At 37.0% G+C, this 19,564-nt stretch overlaps 1 protein-coding gene and 1 pseudogene across 2 annotated transcripts; one reads left to right on the forward strand and one right to left on the reverse strand.

Moving 5' to 3' along the window:
* Nucleotides 1-2,216: 2,216 nt before the first annotated feature.
* Nucleotides 2,217-5,345, forward strand: LOC122146443 (peptidyl-tRNA hydrolase 2, mitochondrial-like). 2 transcript variants are annotated; one of them, XM_042765167.1, is made up of 2 exons: nt 2,217-2,324; nt 3,253-5,345. In XM_042765167.1, the coding sequence occupies exon 2, from the start codon at nt 3,261-3,263 to the stop codon at nt 3,768-3,770; it is 510 nt and encodes a 169-aa protein (XP_042621101.1). In that variant the 5' UTR covers nt 2,217-2,324; nt 3,253-3,260; the 3' UTR covers nt 3,771-5,345. The 2 variants fall into 2 exon arrangements, with proteins under 2 accessions (XP_042621101.1, XP_042621100.1); XM_042765166.1 differs by having other exon boundaries at nt 2,289-2,390.
* LOC109082499 overlaps nt 4,342-19,564 on the reverse strand; it is a 39,283-nt pseudogene continuing 24,060 nt past the window's right edge.

Raw genomic sequence — 19,564 nt, forward strand, 5'->3', positions numbered from 1 at the left:
AATTAAAAGTGCCCAGATAAGAGTTTGGGCCCTAATCGTAAGAATAGATAGGCTGCTGTTAACGCATGCACCTGCCTATAAATGAGTGTCCTAACCCATGATGCTCAAAATGTTGTCTAGGAAGGTAGCTAGATTTTGAGAACTCATACGGTTTCAAATGTCATAGGCATTATTAGGCAAAAAAAAAATTATATATATTACTTGTCCACTTGATCCTATTCCATCTCATCTCCTTCAAGCCATTTCTCCTGCAGTTGTACCTGCACTCAGTCACATCATTAACATATCCCTCCACATTGGTGTTTTCTCCTCATTATTTAGACAGGCTCGTATAACTCCACTACTTAAGAAACCCACCCTCAACCCATCTCTTAGAGAACTACAGACCAGTTTTCCTTCTTCCTTTCATTGCAAAAACACTTGAACGAGCTGTATTCAACCAAGTCTTTACCTTTCCCACACAGAACAACCTCCTTGACAGCAACCAATCTGGCTTCAGAAGTGGACATTCAACTGAGACTGCCTTGCTCTCAGTTGTTGAAGCCCTAAGAATGGCAAGACCGGAATCCAAATCTTCAATACTTATCTTGCTTGATCTATCTGCTGCTTTTAACCACCAGATCCTCCTGTCAACCCTACTGACAAAGGGCATCTCAGGAACCGCACTCCAGTGTGAGTCTTACCTTTGAGTCTTACCTATCAGATAGGTCCTTCAAAGTATCTTGGAGAGGTGAGGTGTCCAAGTCGCAACATCTAACTACTGGGGTGCCTCAGGGCTCAGTTCTTGGACCACTTCTCTTCTCTGTCTACATTGCATCATCAGGTTCTGTCATTCAGAAACATGGCTTTTCATACCATTGCTATGCTGATGACACTCAACTCTACCTCTCATTCCATCCTGATGATCCAACGACAGCTGCTCACATCTCAGCTTGTCCAACAGACATTTCTTGCTGGATGAAGGACCATCACCTTCAACTCAACCTTGCCAAGACAGAACTGCTTGTGGTTCCAGCAAACCCATCGTTTCATCACAATTTCACCATCAAGTTAGGCACATCAACCATAACTCCTTCAAAAACAGCCAGAAACCTTGGAGTTATGATTGATGATCAGCTAACTTTCTCAGACCACATTGCTAAAACTGTCCGTTCCTGCAGATTTGCTTTATTCAACATTAAGAAGATCAGGCCCCTTTCTTTCCGAACATGCTGCACAACTCCTTGTTCAAGCTCTTGTTCTGTCCAGGCTAGACTATTGCAACGCTCTCTTGGCAGGTCTTCCAACCAGTTCTATCAAACCTTTACAATTAATCCAGAACGCGGCAGCAAGATAAATTTTTAATGAGACGAAAATAATACACGTCACACCTCTGTTTATCAATTTGCACTGGCTACCAATAGCTGCTCGCATAAAATTCAAGGCATTGATGGTTGCATACAAAACCACCACTGGCTCTGCACCAGTTTACCTAAATTCATTACTTCAGACTTATGTGCCCTCTAGAAGCTTGCGTTCTGCAAGTGAATGTCGCTTGATTGTGCCATCCCAAAGAAGCACAAAGTCACTTTTATGGACTTCTAAATTAAATGTTCCCTCCTGGTGGAATGACCTGCCCAACTCAATCCGAGCAGCTGAGTCCTTAGCCATCTTCAAGAATCGGCTTAAAACACATCTCTTCCATCTTTATTTGACCCTCTAACTTTTGCACTCACTATTCTTATTCTATTTAAAAAAAAAAAATCTAACAACCTTTCTAATCTTTTTGTATCCTATCAATTTTCTTTTCATTTATTATACAATTATAAAAAAAGACCTCTAACACTAACTTGCTCTATTCTTTTTCTATTCTATCTGTTTTCTTTTTATTTATTATATTATTTAAAAGCCCTTGCTACGTATACTGCGTTTAGGCTAACTGACACTTGTTATAGCACTTATACATCATTGCTCTTTTGTTGTTTTTGATTGCTTCCATTGTCCTCATTTGTAAGTCGCTTTGGATAAAAGCGTCTGCTAAATGACTAAATGAAAAATGTAAATATAATAAATGCTACAACACCTTTTCACCGCCTATTGAAATGATGGTGGACAAATGCCTTTCTTAATATTTCAGAATGAAGGTGTGAAAGGAAGGTGAACACATTAATATATTAATTCATAAGGATAAAATACACATTATAGAAACCTGACTTGATTTTTGGGTTTTCGCGGCGGCTGTTGCTTTAAACACGTGACGTCATCATTCAGCGTCGGCTTGGAAGCAGCGGCTCGTGGAGTTAGCGGGAAAGTTCAGCTCGCTCGCGGAATCATTTTGATTGCTGGTGAGTCCGGTTTCTAATGTTCACTGTTCAGGAACGCATTTATGCTCAATAGTCTCACCAGCACTGGTTAGTATAACTTAATAAATGCTCGTTTGAGCGAACACGTTTTAATTAGATTTAATCCAGCCGGCTGCACTGACAGAATTACGAAAATTAACCATGGTTTTATTGTAGTAAAAGTGTAGTAACAATGTTTTTGGCATATTGATTACCTTTTGTATTACCACAGTTTTACTACAAATACCATGGTTAAACTATGGTTAGTGTCGCAAAACCATGGTTCATTTGTGGTTACCGTAATATAACTATAGTAAACGTTTATTTATTTATTTTTAAACCATGGCTAATTTCGTAATGGACGAATGTAAGCATGTGAAGAAACGGATCGTTTTATAGATTATTAGTAGCACAAATATTAATGCTTATTTGATTCTGTACCCATACAGCGGTGTTTCCTCTAAAATACTATAGTTTATTAGTTATTGTTACTAATATAGAAACATAATTTATATCAGATTTCCTCCACACGGTGCTTTCATGATCTTTTAATCGTTTAGTTTTCATTTTATATGCTCTTTATCCTTTTCCAATTGCACAACCAGACTAATATGATAAATTCTGCGAGCATTTAGATTTAAAACAGTGGATTTATGTCAAACTGGTTTTTATTGAGTCAGACACGAGTATTAGCATATTTTTATGAATGGTGAAAAAGTGCTAACCACAGTTTCTTGTGGTTAAAATACTATAGTAACAGTTGTTACTATAAACATTGTAAATGAATTTGTCATTTAGTTTCACTTTATATGCCAGTAATAGATAGTACCAGTTTTATTGTAGTAACATTAACATTTGTACTATGGTAATTTTGTGTAAAGGCAGAGAACTGCACTGATGTTTATTACGAATCACTCTTGTGTTGTATCAGATACGAGGATGGATTCTGAGTATGGGCCTGTCGCGCTGGGTATACTGGCAGGTGTAGGCTGTGGGCTCTGCCTCGGATGGCACCTCAGTGGGCATTCTGGCAGATCGTCCCGCAGCATGATGGCACCTTTAGGAAACAGCGAAGCCAGCGTGATGGGCGAAAGCGGAGAGTTCAAAATGATCCTAGTGGTCCGAACCGATCTGAAGATGGGAAAAGGTAAAGTGGCGGCCCAGTGCTCCCACGCTGCTGTGTCCGCCTACAAGCAGGTCCAGCGCAGAAACCCAGAGCTCCTGAAACAGTGGGAGTACTGTGGTCAGCCCAAAGTGGTGGTCAAGGCTCCAGACGAGGATTGTCTGCTGGAGCTGCTGTCCCACGCTAAAGAGGTCGGACTGGCGGTCAGTTTAATCCAAGATGCTGGAAGAACCCAAATTGCACCAGGGTCTCGGACGGTTCTTGGTGTGGGACCGGGACCTGCTGATCTTGTTGATAAAGTGACTGGACACCTAAAATTGTATTGATTAAGATGGGACTTAACTGGGGCAGTTTGACCAATACTCATCATTTTTATACAACCAGAAAGAGTGGTGAAGTTGAATTAAAATGGTTTAAAAGACACATTGATTTATAGGTTTAACCATTTATTTTAAGTAAACAGTTCACCCATTCCAACTTTGAACATGAATACAGATTTTTTTTTTTTTTTTTTGTCATAGTAAGTCTTATGTACAGAAAATTAGTTATTTGGGAATCTCATTTCAATCACCTCCCTCATACCCAGTGGAATAAATGACTTTTGTTTGTTAAACTTTGACTTTGGCGCAAAACCCACCTCCTGTTCCCTTTTCAATCACACAACAATGCTTGTATGATAAATTCTGTGAACATACAGATTTAAAACACTGGATTTATGTAAAACTGGCTTCTTAAGCCAGGCTTAAGTATTAACATTTTTATTTACACGAGTGATTAAGCCACAAATTCCAAACTTAAAGCTTTGTTTATGTTATGAATGTCAGAATGAAACTGTCCAGGGAGTATGAAGGGGGAGACATTACAAAGATTGTTGGGAAAAGAATACATGGCACAATCTGTGTTTAACCAGATTTTTCTTGACAAACAAGAAACCTTTATTTATATTGTAATCTGGGGAAAAAATCTCATTCTCTTTGTGCACAATCAGATTACTACAATATATGTATGATTAATCTCAACTCAGTGGAAACTGAGTACAAGACAAAGGGAGTTTAATCGTTCTTAAACCAAATTACCAACTGTGAGGTTTTTTTTATTATTATTTATTTTTTACAAATAAAGGGTACACTGAGTTTAGGAATAAATGGCAGGATAAACTGGCTTTTCTAGTCTCACTTCGGTGCCATAGGGTGACCACAACAACCAACATACACACTGCAGCACAGAGAGGTAAGGTTAGTAAAACACACAGGTGTGGAGAGCCGCATACATATTTATATATATTTTAATCATTATCCCTCCTCAAATGGATGGTCCCACACAAAGAGCACGGGTTACTGCACAACAGAAGTTTGTTTTTCCATACAGAAAAAACAAAACATGGAGAACCTGCATAGGTCAGGGAAAAGGTTTGAAGTTACCATATTAATAAATCTTTATGCATTTAAAATAACCTTTTTTTTTATATATGTAGAAGTTTGCACCCCCATTGAATTACTGGTATTGAGTAGTGTTTATTTGTGGAGGTGGTAGTCACACATTTTCCTCGATTTTTTCCTTTTCTTTCCTGGAATATACAATATTAAATGCTAACAGACTGGACAAGATGTTCACACACATCAAAATTATACATTATAGTTGTTTTTCTCTGACTACGGAGTGCAAATCCGATTTTGTTTTGTAATTTTAATTATGCCGACTTGCTTCTTCCAAAAGCCGCCTCATTGTAGACACCATTCCCCTTTTATTGACAGGAAATGAAATCAGTAAGTATTTGGAATGTGAAAAAAAATTATTCTTGATGAAATCTTTGACAATATAGAAATAAAGTCCTTCATGATGGTATAAAGAAAACAAGATAAACCAAAGCTATCATTAAAAAAAAAAAGGGTAAAGTAAAATAATAATTTTTGCTCAAATCCCCCGTTGTGAGCACAAAGTGGTAGAGTCGGACTGGTGGAGGATTGAGGGAGAGAGATCCATGGGGATGCTGGACCGAACCAAGCGGCAGCAGGATGAGGGGTGAGCGGGAAACTGGGAGGTTCTTACATGCCGTAACCAAAACCCGGCTGGGGCTGAGGAGCCTGGGGGTAGCCAGGAGCTGCTGTGTACCCATAGCCATAAGCCTGCTGCGGGGGGACAGGCACACTGGGACCCGCTGTCAGCATAAGCTGAGGTGTGCCTGAGGAATGGGAGATAAAAAAATTTTTTTTTTTAAATAACAAATACTAATCAAATTTCATCACAATGCACTTTCATCATTTTACTGTACCATAAACAATGGGTTGAGTCTCTGTCGCCTGCTCCTCCTCTTTCCTCAAGGACTCTGAGGTCTCCAGCTTGTCCACCTAAATACATGAGAGAAAACAAGTTTTCAGGCTGTGTATAATCCTGTTAAGTACTAGGAATCTATCTAAAAATAATCAAAAAAAAATCCAATTAAAATTAAAACAAAAAATAATTCAAAAAGTAAATAAAAAAAATTTTACACATAACAAACCAACAAACATAAATAAAAAAGAAATACATTTAATTCATGTTCAAAAAAAAAATGTTTTCACTTTTCAAATCAACAAACAGATATTTAAAAGAAATACTTTTAATTCATGTTTAAAATATGACATTTATTATAATGAAATATATTAATCACTTCAAATTGACAAATATTTTAAATCTATTTGATTAATGTTAATCAACTTTATTCACAACTAGTTTTAAATTAGTATTCTGGTATTTGATGTCTTTATACTAATAATTATAATTAATAATAAAACAATTAAAAAATAAACACGTAACAAAATTACAAATAAAGAAATAAAAATTTTCAAATTCATTTAATAAAATTTTAAAAAATTAAGTCAAATATTTTCATTTTTTGTTTAAATACTTAAAAACGATATAAATAATTTATTATAATTTTCTAATAATTAATAATTGTACTGTACTTTTCTAATAATTAATAAATGTAATTTACGGTTAATGCATTTTAAAATCAAATGTTTACCATTATAAAATGTTTAGTCAAATTTATTCACGTTTTTATTTTCAAGTTAATAAAGTGAAGACATCAATTATCAATATGTTATACTAATAATTATTTAATGATCCAAATATAGTTTACTGTTTGTAAATGTTAATAAATGATTTAATTCAAGCTTAAAACATTAGTAAAAGGTCATTGTTTTGAAATAATTCACAATAATTAATGCTCTTTTTATTTTTAAGTGGCATTCCTAGTCCTCCATATAGTTGTACCCCATTTTAGAGTAGCAGCCCATCCTTACCTTGCTGAGGTAATTCCCCTCATCAAGCCATGGATGAAGTAAGGCATGGCAAAGTCCATGATGTTGTGCCTCCATTGCCGTCTCCAGCACCACATCTGGAGGTATTCCCTCATCACCTGAGCAGGTCATAGCAGGTGAAAAGGCCGGCGGCAAAACACTCCTTTTTATCTTCCCGAAGGAACCACTGCAGCAGCTCCTCGGCCAGCTCTGTGTCCTTTGACTCTGATGCATACAGCATGGCATCCTGGGTAGAAGAATATGCATTGCTGTCATGAATCTGATCAGCTACATTTCATTTAAAAAAAGCATGACAAGATAACCTCGTCATCCACCTCACCTTGTAGAGTTTGTCTTTCTTGCACAGCTCCACGCTCTGCTTCCAGCGGTTGTTGCCCTTGAAGAGGTAAGCAGCAATTCTCCTGAACTCGATCAGCTCATGTTTCTCCAGACGCTGGGCCAGTGAGATGTTGTCAAAGTTATCGTATGCATCTATAGATGTCCTGAGTGCCTGCGGACGGGACAGTTGAACGGATGAGGTGGCGAACAACAGCTACTGTAAAAAGCTACTGTTTATAGTTTTTCTGAAAAATAATTTAGTGTTGTTTGTACCTGATAGTCTTCCTCTGAGATGAAGAGGTTGTTAAGTGCTTCATTGACAGACTTGTTGTTGTGGTTTTGTACCGACCGCAGGTAAGGCTTGATGAGTGGAAGTTGTTTAACCTGAAGAAACAAAAAAGTCATTTCAGCTGATTTTAAACAAGCATGAAGTTCAAAGTTCAAAGGCTCACCACACAGGCAAGGTATGTTTTCTCTACCTTGTTGAAGAAGTTGACGGCACGAGAGTGATCCAGTCTTGGGGAAAGAACTATGAGCAGGTCATTCAGTAACAAAGGCTTGAACTCCAGATAAAACTGGATTGCTTTGTAGTACAGTTCCACGTTAGCCACCTAAACAAGACAAGAAACACAATCACTGTAATTTAATGCATTTCTTGGTGGTGTTATATTATTGTTTATATACTATTTTATCATTTATTAATATTTTTCATTCATTTGTATTTTTATATGATCGGTATTAATTTTAAATGTAATTTGTTATGTACTTTGGTCCTTTTTCAGCTTTTATTTTAATTGATTTTATTTCAGTTAGTTTCCAAGGGAATATTTCTAATTTTCATTTACTGTTGTTTTGTTTTTCAGTTAAAATGTATTCCCTTTTCGTTTTTTAAATTTCTATTTTGAAAATGAATGTCCTAATTCTATTTTGTATATTTATACTAATAATTTTTGTTATACTAATAATTAATAATTATACTTATATTGATAAATATATATATATATATATATATATATATATATATATATATATATATATATATATATATATATATATATATATATATATACACATATACATATATTATGTATATATATATATATATATATATATATATATATATATACATATATTATGTATGTATATATATATATATATATTATATTATATATATAGGTGCGTGTGTGTAAAATTGATAATTTTAATACAAACCTACAATTAGAATTAAAAATAATTACATAATTGACAATATGTAAATGTTAACAAGTCACTTTCAAATGGACAAATACATAGATATTTAGAAATTGTTTAGATCATGTTTATATTTTCTTTTGACTTTATTTCTGTTAGCAAAAACTGATTGTTATAGTTTTAGGAAACAACAGCAACACTGGAAAAGATCATCGGAGTTTAAACAAAAGAAGTTCATTGGAAGTGTGTTTATCTACACAGGAAAAGCAGTTGATCTTTACCTTGGTGATGATGTCCTTGAACTGTCCCTCTTTCCAGGCATCTGTGGGATGGCTCATCATGGTGATGATGGCGTTGTCGTATTCTTCATACTTGTCGTAGAGGAAAACAAGCTCTCCCCACAGGTGAGCCTGCTCTGCAGCCCTCAGGACCTGAAAGAGAAAGAAAAAGAAAAGTTAAGAAGTGAAGGAGACAGACTTTGTAACATCTGTGCATTGCAGATGATGATACTAAGATTGTCCCTTAGGAGAATATCAGATTACATGTTGAATTAAATTATAGCTGTAGGGGGCTGATGGGAGAAGAAATCAATGAACTCCTGCTGTTTAAACAAAACTGAGCGAAGCACACTTAAAAAAAAAAAAAAAAAAAAAAAAAAAAAAAAAAAAAGAGGAGTGTTACAAACCATCATCTGAAATAACAATCATCTTTAGTAGTGCTGTGTACCTTTGGGATGTTGACTCTGGACCAGAAGAGTTCCAGGTGTTCCCTCATCTTCTGTGGTTTGAATTTAGAGTAGAGGATGGCCAGCTCTGTGAACATGCCCATGTGAGCGCGCTCCAAGCCCAACGCCGCCTCCAGCATGGTGATCAGCTCCTCAAAATAGCCACGGTCCTATAGAGAGCATTTTATAACATTATAATTCATTTTTTATCTGTTGGTTTCAGAATATTCTTGGAGGATCACAACTTGCCTGGTAATAGTTGATGAGCTCTTCCAGTTCATCGGCATGAACCACGATGTGAAGGCCACACATCTGAGCCAATCTGAACTCCTTCCCATCCACACAAGCAAAGCACACCTCCTTCCATGTGCGAGTGCTGTTAGCCTTGCGGGCACCATCAACGGCGGCTTGATACTCGCCCAAGTGGACCAGTGTAGAAGCCAAGCGGCCGAAGTTGGAGACATTATTGTACAGAAGTTTGGCCGCCTCGTACATCTTCTCGTCATAGCAGCGATCTCCAACCTGTGGCCAATAATAAAGCAGTGTTATATAATATGTTTGATCTACTTGTATAGTAAAGTACTCTTAATAACCAGTGTTGTTACTGTTAAGTGAAACGAAAACTATTATTTTTTTGGGGGGATTATTAAAAATAAAGCTGAAATAAAATAAAATATTACATTTTAAAAAAAATTTATTTGAATAAAAATTAGAAATGCTGGCATGGCAGCCAGAAAAATTTAGGTTGATGTACTAAAATGACTAAAACTGATATACATGCATATATACATACATATACATACACACACACACACACACACACACACACACACACACACACACACACACACACACACACACACACAGACAGAGTAATATAAATGACAAAAACACAAAAAATTAATAAGGAATTCATAAAAAGTAATTGTGCATCACCTGCTGGATGTGTGCATTATTTGGTCCATTTATAAACTCCTCCAGTTCAGCGAGACGATTGGTTTTGGCCAGTGCGAAGATCAGCTCTGTCTCCACGTATGACTCTCTGGCCTTCTTTCTGGCCATCTGCAGAAACTTCACCAGGTCCTCCCAGTTACCTAAGACAGGAAATATAGTTGTGAATACAGAATCAGAGGAAGAATATCCTTAAGTACAATCATTTATCATCTAGTACTAGAAAAGAAGAGGACATACCACTCTCGGAAGAAACCTGAACCACCTCCATGTAAGCCGAGGGGTCATCAGCCTTGATGTAGGAGTCAATGGACTCTTTGACGAGACCCTTTTGCAGCTGAGCCTTAGCCAGCTGACTCCACACTGCAGGTTCATTACAGCGCTCTGCAAACTCATACGCCCGGTCCAGATTACTGATGTGTTCAATCAGAACCTGAGGAGGACAGGAAACATCAGCTCTTTCCTTGTCTGCTATTCAATAAATCACTTCAGGAAGCCTACACTTGAAAGTGAAGGCTAATGAAAGTGTGGCTCAACTATATACCTGCACTGCAGAGGTGTTGACATCAAACTTCCTGAAGATAGCAAAGGCCTCCTCGAACAGCTCGCTGCTGATGGCGATGTTGGCGATGTCTGGGGCGTCGTAATTGTCCAGGCGGTTGATGTATTCCATGACGCGGGTGCGGTCTGCTTTGATGGCTGTTAGGATGAGCAGGTTCTGCAAGTTTCTAGGAACAGGACGAAGATTGGACTTAGATTAAACTTGATTAAAGTGCATTAAAAGACTGTTTGGGCCAGGAATTGTGTGTCTGTAAAAGTCAGAAAACACACAAAAATGGCCTGTTCCAAATTTTCATGGGTTGGAATATTTTTGGGCTTATGCACCTGTGTTCACTAAACACTGAGTTGTCCAGGACGATCTTTTCCAGGAGCTCAATGAGTTCATTGGGCAGGTCAGCAGTCATGAAGGCCTTCACTGTGACCGACACCTCCTCTGGGTCCTGAGTCTCTGACAGGGCTGTCTGCACCACCTAAACACACAAACACAACTTGATATTCAAAAAACATACAGGAAGGCCAAAAGAGAATCAGAGATTTTAAGACATATAGTACTTATAGTTTGAGTTTCAAATGTTTACAATATTTATTTTTAAATATAATTTATGCCTGCAATGGCAAAGCTGAATTTTTTTTTAAAGTTGTCTTCAGTGTCACATGTTCCTTCAGAAATCATTCTAATACTCTGATTTGGTGCTCAAGAAACATTTCTTATTATTATCAATGTTGAAAACAGTTGTGCTTTTGTAAAATTATAAATGTCTTTACTGTCTACTTTGATGAATTAATGCATCATTGTTGAATAAAAGTACTAATTTCTTTAAAAAATATATTTTTCTGACTTCAAACTATAAACAATGGTCTGTTAAAAAGCCTAGTGAGCCTATCTAGGGAGAATTTTAAGGGATCACAGAAATGCTTTCCAATGTAAAAAGACTGTTTAAAACAGAAGGTAGAATAATTCTGCTCAGATATTCATCAGATTATGAATCCCAGAATGTACTGCAACAAACTCATCTCAGATACTTGAATGGCAAATAAAAATTCAATGCATACATCTATTCAATAACATTCATCTATTCAAAATAGACTATTTCACCCCATATTAATGTGACATTAATTAAAAATAACAATCATGCACTTTCAGTTCCTGTATGATTTATGTTTATGTATCGTGAGAGATGAATGTAGCACCCATTTATATGTGTACCTGGTCAATAAGGGGCCTTCTGTAGGGGTTGGTCTCCAAAAGCACACTGGCCCAGAGCTCCGAGTCTCTGCGACGCACCAGGTAACGGGACAAACTCTTGAACAGCGAGTTCTCATTGCATACCTGAGGAAAAAAAATATAAAAATATACATATTTTATGCTTTATATTGTTGTTCAGTTGCACTGAACTTGGTGCGAAAAAGCTTAAAGCTTATTTATGGACAAGCATACGAACGTTGATGAGCTCCTGGTCGCACTGTCCTCTCTCATAGGCAACACAGGCCAGGTGAGGGTCTCTTTTCTCGCAGTATTTCCCCACCACACGGCTGTCGTAGTACGGGTTTTCCCGCAGGAAGCGTTCTGGGTGGTTGTTGCTGTCGATGTAGATCTTGGCCAAGGCATTGTGGGTAGCTGGCTCCTCACAGCCCTCATGGATACGAGACTCCAGCCATGGCAACAACAGCTTCAGTCTGCAGAAGAAAGAAATGTAAAACTCAACCTATATAAAGCGGTTTATGTTAAGTTACAGCAAATTGGACAAAACTGACTATATACACCATATTGCTACTCCTAGTGCTGTTGTTAAACAAGCAGAACAGCTACTGCCATTTGTATTCTTTGTTTACTTGTGCAATCAAAGTTTCATCTGGAAACTCTCATGATGTACACAAACAAATGATTAAACATCAGCTAAAATAAACAGAAGCGTCCTGTAATAGTTTTGAATCCAAGATAGCATAACATCACCGTCTCAAGTTCTTTGTTTTGGTAACTTTTGGTTTGATATTGACGTTTAGATGCAAAGTTTATACCTGTTTCTCTTCTCCACTTCTGCCACCAGCTCATCGGTGGAAAACTGGCCCCGCACAACCAGGATCAGGTTTTTGATGACGTCCTCGGAGCAGTCAACATCCAGGAGCCCTCCAATTACCACAGGCAGACGGCTTGGGTTCACCTATACATACAAATGATCACGTACTGCTCGACTACAGAGGCTATGAGAGCAGTAAGTAAAGGTTACACTCACCTTTTGCACATAGATTTCAATGTACTTCTGCAGATTGTTTCGGTACAGGTAGAGTACAAGATCATGGACGAAGTCGAAGCGATCGCACACAATAATGAGTGGCAGCTGATCAGTGAGTTTAGCTTCCTGTCAGTCAAACAACAGAGAAATAATAAATAAAGAAGATAAGGTCAGATGCCGGACACAGAAAGCATGTTCAGTAATACAGTCAAATCTGTTTTTAAAGATAAAAAAAATAAAATGTTAAAATAATAATAAAAAATTACAAATTGAAAATGTCATAAACAGGATTCGAAGATAACCGAACAGTCCACAAAATATGCTTTTTAAAGAATTGAATGGTTAGTGGTTAAAAGAAGGTCTATAATTGAAAACAAGACTTTGAGGTGGCAGTACTGCTCTCCCTGCTGGCTAAAACACTGAACTATTCTTTTGCCACCATGCAGTTTACAACACATATAGGATTAATGAACTGGGATTGTACAATTCACAAACCACAACTGACCTCCACAACCTTCAACACATTAAGCGTGTCTACAGATATTTACAGAGGCTGAACATTTGCAGTGAAGCCTTAAACAACACTATATTAAATTTGAGCAAGGCACAAAATTATTCCACAAAACTGGGCTTTCCAGATCCACCCTCTGAAGCTGGCAGAGTCCAACTGTGAAGTCAACTTTATAAGGTCTGACTCTGGTGGAACAGATTCTGAAAAATACCTGAGGCTTCCATTTATGCAGAACATGGTCACCACAAATCAACCACAGCCAAACACACATCAGCACAGCACCACAAAACCACAAACTCAATCTCAGCCCAGTCACTCGCTACCATTTCAAGTTCAGGCCAAGAGGGGTTGTTCCCAGCAGTCAATGCTTTTTGAAACCTCCCTTTATGTGCATCGCATACACCAATCCCAGTATTAATCCTTCAACTGACCACTAGGAGAAAAGAAGGGATGGCAAAAGAAAAGGGAATAAAGTAGTCTTGTAGTACTTAGGGTTAATTTACCTGATTCAAGTCCTGAGAATCCCATAAGTACAGGGTAAAGCACAGGAGATAACGACAGCCACCATCAGGATAAAAGAGTGAGATCAACTCCCTAAAACTAGAAAACTACTGGCACATGGCTGCCTGATCTAAATCTAAATATGGATCATTTGTTAATAAAATGAGACTATAACCTATATTGGATCTTCCCCCAAATTTTCAAGATATTAAATGTTCCTTTTTATTGTACAGTGCATGTTTATTCAATGCCATTGACACTAAATCAATGTACTAAATCAACATAAATCAGCACTTGTAACGATGTTGATTACAACATAAAATAATTTAAACATCCTTTTTATCTTAAGTTTTATTTTTTTTTTATTTTAACTTTTTTTTATTATTATTATTATTATTATTATTGATGTTATTATTTTCACAGCAACAGTAAAACACTCCCAATGGAGGTTTTAGAAGCAGAGATCTGAAGCTGGTATTTTTGTTTAAGCACTTTATTGAATTATTCAGTAAAAAAAAACTTTTTTTTAAATAAATTTATTTAATCTAGCAAAAAATTCCAAAAAATCACTCTTTTGACTTAGAAATACTTTTCAAATTAGATGAATTTCTGGTTATGCATTTCTGACGTAATTACTGTCATCAAACAAAGTTGAAATATTGAATTAACACACACAAGGTTAGTAAGTGATTTTATGTGTGGTTACAATTAAGCCTTTATACATTTTAGCATGAGACTATTTTGATGGAATCTCTTTCTAACCTTGTCTGTATAATAATAAATAAATAAATTATAATAAATAATAATAATAATAATAATAATAAATGATAATAAAAAGATTAAAATAGATTAAATAAAACAAGTAAAATGAGTTAAAATTATTTCAAGCACTAATCTTAAGCTTAAATTGTGATTATTCTAAAGGTTTAAATTTTGTAGCTTGTTTCTAAAACGATGCATATTTAATATTTATTTTAACAGTATTACTTACTGTTACCACAATTTGTGCTGAATTTTAAACTATTTTTTTATTTTTTTTGGTGGTAACTGACATTGACAATTGCCACAAATGGTGTTAACAGAGATAACAGAACTTGCATTAAACCCAGAACATTCCTTTATCATAAAATGACAAGGATCAAACAGACATATCCGTTTATTTATATATATATATATATATATATATAATATATATATAATATATATATATATAAATATATATATATATATATATATATATATATAATATATATATATATATATATATATATACATATATATATATATACAGATATACAAAAAAATAAAAAAAACTCTTACAATTTTGTACCCTGGCATCTGAAATTGCAAAAGGCTTGTACGTTAATGATAAAAGACAGATCAGTAGAAAAGAACAAAACAGGAAATGTAATGAGGGAAAAAAAAAGATGGAAAGAGTTTTAACAGATGAGAAACTAGAGAATATAATGTGCTTTTTGCGGTCAGCTATGGATCATTTCGAGGGGTGTCAATGACAGATTCTTGGCAGTACCTTGAGAAAGTTCTTGACACGTTCAGGGTCATAGCAGTTGCTTTCCCGACAGATCCGCTCCACCTCTTTGATTTGGCCCGTCTTGCATGCGGCCTGGATGTATTTGAAATGCACCTCTGAGTCCTGGCTGAAGTTCACAATCGAGCCAAGGAAGTAGAACAGACCTGCATCCAGCACAGAACAATAAATGACGCTTGACTGTTATTGGACAGACGTCTGATTGCAGGTACGGTTTGATCTAGACATTTTGTACAGGCAGATTTGTATAATTTAATGGAATTTTTGTCCTTTTAAAATATTTTATGTTCCACAGAGGAAGTCAAATGGTTTGGGATGACATGAGGGTGAACGAATGATGACAGGGTGCACAAAACCTTTAAATTACCAATTCAGGTCGCTACATTTGCATGAGCATTGCGTTTCCATTAAAATTTTGCTTCTTGTCAAAAGCACTCTTGCTGTCATGTGAAAAGCCTGAGGGATTGTGGGTGGCTGCAGGCCCTGTGCACTGCCTGCTCTGATTGCCAAACCTTTTGTCCTACTTAGCCTAGAACGGAAGGCTACATGCTGCTCCACATGCAGAACAGAGCCATTACATGGGCAAGATACCAGTCACATTGTGTCTGCACTATGAAAGTCAACCAGCAGAGTGACTACGAGTGTTTACGTACAAGTTCAAATAGTGTCTGCCAACAGAATTGTTAGGCCTGCCAGATATATCAGATGAAACATGACCAATGTACACTCTAGGTGGGATTCATATGCAGGAAATATGTTGTGTTAATCCAGCACTTTTTATTAAGTATTATTGTTTTTGAATGTACTTTATGAACTTTCAGATGTTTGTGATTATTTGATAAGGTTATTGGTTAAGCTAACCAATTTGCTGATCAGTTCGTTAAATCAGTTAAAACAGACTCGAAAGAACAAGACACGTTCTTGCATTCAAAATTAGCAAGATGAAACTTCAAAATGAGTTTTAGAAATATTGGATTTGTTTTTAACCAGCCATGCTGTCTTAAACAACTTCTGCTGGTGACCTCAAAAAACAATGGCACAATGGGCAAAGACATCCTTCTGAATGTTCATGCTTTAAAAGGGAATGAAAATGTGAAATTGACATACAGTACATTTTCAGAAAGCGTATTATCCTTTCAAACAGTCTAGCACTTGAAGCAAAGAGAATTAAGTACAACAGCTTAAAAAAAAACAAAGATAAAAAAGTAAAAAGAAAATAAATTTCTTAAAGTCTAATAAAGCCTTTTCTTGTTTAAAATATAAAGTTTTAATATTCCCTGATACTTCCAGGTTGTCCACGACCATGGAAGAACCCATGTCAAAGTGGCTGAATTTTCCAGTGATACCAGTTTAGTAAATCATGAGGAATCTAGTTCTTACCCTCAAAACTCTTGAAAGACTCAAAAAGCTCAGTGAGGGACTGGGTAGACAGCTGCTCGTGATACTTGGAGGCCACCTGGACACAGATCTGAAGGTTCTGCCTGATGTTAGCAGACAGCATGGCTCTCAGACACTCCAGAGAGTCCTCCACTGACAGAGAGCCAAAGTAGTTCACCAGCCACTGCAGACATCAACAGAGTGAAAAAGAATGAAAAAGAAGGCCAGACTTCAATTCAGTATGAAAAATCAAGAACTTGTTGGGTACCTCTGGGTTGAGCAGGTGCGTGTGTACGACAGCTCGTTTGATGTCGTACAGGTCGGTATAGTGCTCTAAAGCTCTCTGCAGAAGCCCTGCCTTCTCACACAGTTGGGCAATGTGGGCACGATCGTAGTTAGTGAACATCTGATTTCCTAGAATGGCAAACCCAAAATACAGCAGAGACCGTTTTGCTTGAAAAGAGTCTAACACAATGACAATAAGTGTATCCAGATGTGTTTCAGTGTGCATTGTGTACCTGTGGTGCATGCATCAGGTTCATCTCCAGCAGACGGGTCTGCAGTGGACCTTCTGATGGGCGGTTGTTTTTCAGCGCATCCAAAAGGAAGGACGTGCACTGCTGGACCAGGTTATACTCCATAAACACATCAACGATCTGGGAGAAAAACACATTTTTTTTTTAGTGAACGTCTTTATGAGCTCTTTCAATGATTCTTAACAAATATGGTTTCTCTCTACATCATTTAAAACTCTGCTCCTTTTATTCCTTTCTTCTCAATCTCCCACTCCCCTTTCATCTCCTCTCCTCCTCTGTTCCTGACCTGTGTGATGTCAGCCAGCGGTTCCTCATCCTGAACGAGCATCTGAGCAAACTGCAGACCCTGATCCGGACTGATCCGCATCACGTTCCTCAGCAGGAAGATCCAGTCTGGAGTGTAGCCCACCTATAAACACCAAATGAAGTATGAGTGTGTTTCCAAACCTGCTTTATTGGAGTCCATATGTCTATTTTAATTCATTTCAAATCTTTTTAACCTTACCTTTTTGGCATACAGGACAATCTTGGGAACTGGCCGGTTTCTGCGAAAACACTGATGACTTTGTTGGGTACGTTGGCCCCTCAGGTAGACACTAAGAGCAAGCAGAGTGGGGTCCACAGCCGTCACCAAGTCGCCCAACTCCTCTGAGCATTCAAGCTGAAGAGAAACAACAGAAATTCACAATTATGGTTAAATACAGTTTAAGAATGCTGTGTGAATTCAAAGACATTTGGTTCTTAAGAGCCGGTTCTTTTTTTGACAAAATGATTCACAAAAAGCGTGTCACCATTCCAGTCTCCAGAGTCACATGATCCTTCAGAAATCATTCTATTATACTGATTTGGTGCTGAAATGACATTTATTTTTATCATCATTATCATCAAAGATAAAAAGCAGTTGTGTTGGAGCACTGGAAACAGTGATTTTTTTTTTTTTCAGGATTATTTGATGAATAGAAAGTTCAAAAGCATTTATTTCAAATAATTAATCTGTAACATTATGAAAGTCTTTTTTTTTAACTGTAATTTCTGGTCAATTTAATGCACCTTCCTGAATAATAAAAAAAAAAAAAAAAAAAAATCATATCACTGACTCAAAATGTTTTGAATGGTTGTGAAGGAGTGTCCAATTGTAAGGTTGAAATGAATACAAGGAAAACTTTATTTGGCATAGGGCGCTTTGTGTGAATTTTTTCCATTCAGAGTATTTCAGGACTGAGCATAGCATCATGGCCCTCAACTCTCTAAATAAATCACGGTTGTGGAACAACAAATCAAGTCAGTTTAATCAATAAACCAAGTTGAGAGAACTTGTTGAGACTACGAGAAAGAACATTATTATAAATGCATATTGTAAAAAACATACTGGAATGAAACAAGACTTTCCTCTGTGCTTTAGAAGGAAAAAAAATAATAAAACCAAACACCCCTCGCCCCACATAACAAACACATGACATCACATCTAAAGCAAACATCTTAGATAACAGACACACATATTCACACACAAACACAGTCATTCTCACACTCCTTCTGTTTTCACACAGACCCCTTCTTTGTCTCAAAAATATGGAGGCATTCTTTCTGTTTGTGGAAAAACAACACACATGTGAAGAGCACACCCTGTTCCCTGAGCCTCTCGCTCAAACACACACACATGCGTACAGAGGAAGAGGCTATTGTGGGTGTGTGTGTGTGGAGATAACCATCTCCACTGCAACCTCCTCCACATACCTTGTCCTCCTTCAGCCATTTCTCCAGAAGTTGTTTGCGGCCCTGCTGAAGGACGGGTCTGCACAGCTCCAGAGACTCAAACTTGTTGAGCTGGCCCTGGTCCAGCAGGATCCCGAAATACTGCAGCAGCGGGGATGTCTGGCCGGGCTGGGCCGGGACGCCCTGGAACCGGCGGATGGTGTCAGGAGTGCGCAGGATACCCTGAGATAAACAAGAAGTGAAGATAATTGGAAGTGAAGAGAAGTATTATATAATAATGATAAAATATTTAATTTCTAATATTTATATAATAATGATAAAAAGTGCCTTATTTCAATTAATTATAATAAATGATTTGATTTCATTTCTAATATTATGTTGTTATTATTAAACATCATCTCACAAGTATATTCAGCCCAACTCACCTTTGGAGCATTAGCGGCCACTTTAGCTGCCTCGGAGTAGTTTCCTGCGGCAAAGAGGTTGTTAAACTTCCGGGCAAACAGCTCCTCGGCTCCTGCCAGATTATTTCGGACTGCCATCCGTAAAGCCAGGTCTGGATTCTGCAGCACATTGGTGATGTACTGGATGATGTTCTCCTCCTCAACACACACTGACAACACCTATGAAACAAAAGTGATACAATTGTGAT

The sequence above is a fragment of the Cyprinus carpio genome, chromosome A10, assembly GCF_018340385.1.
Source record: "Cyprinus carpio isolate SPL01 chromosome A10, ASM1834038v1, whole genome shotgun sequence".
Taxonomy (NCBI): Eukaryota; Metazoa; Chordata; class Actinopteri; order Cypriniformes; family Cyprinidae; genus Cyprinus; species Cyprinus carpio.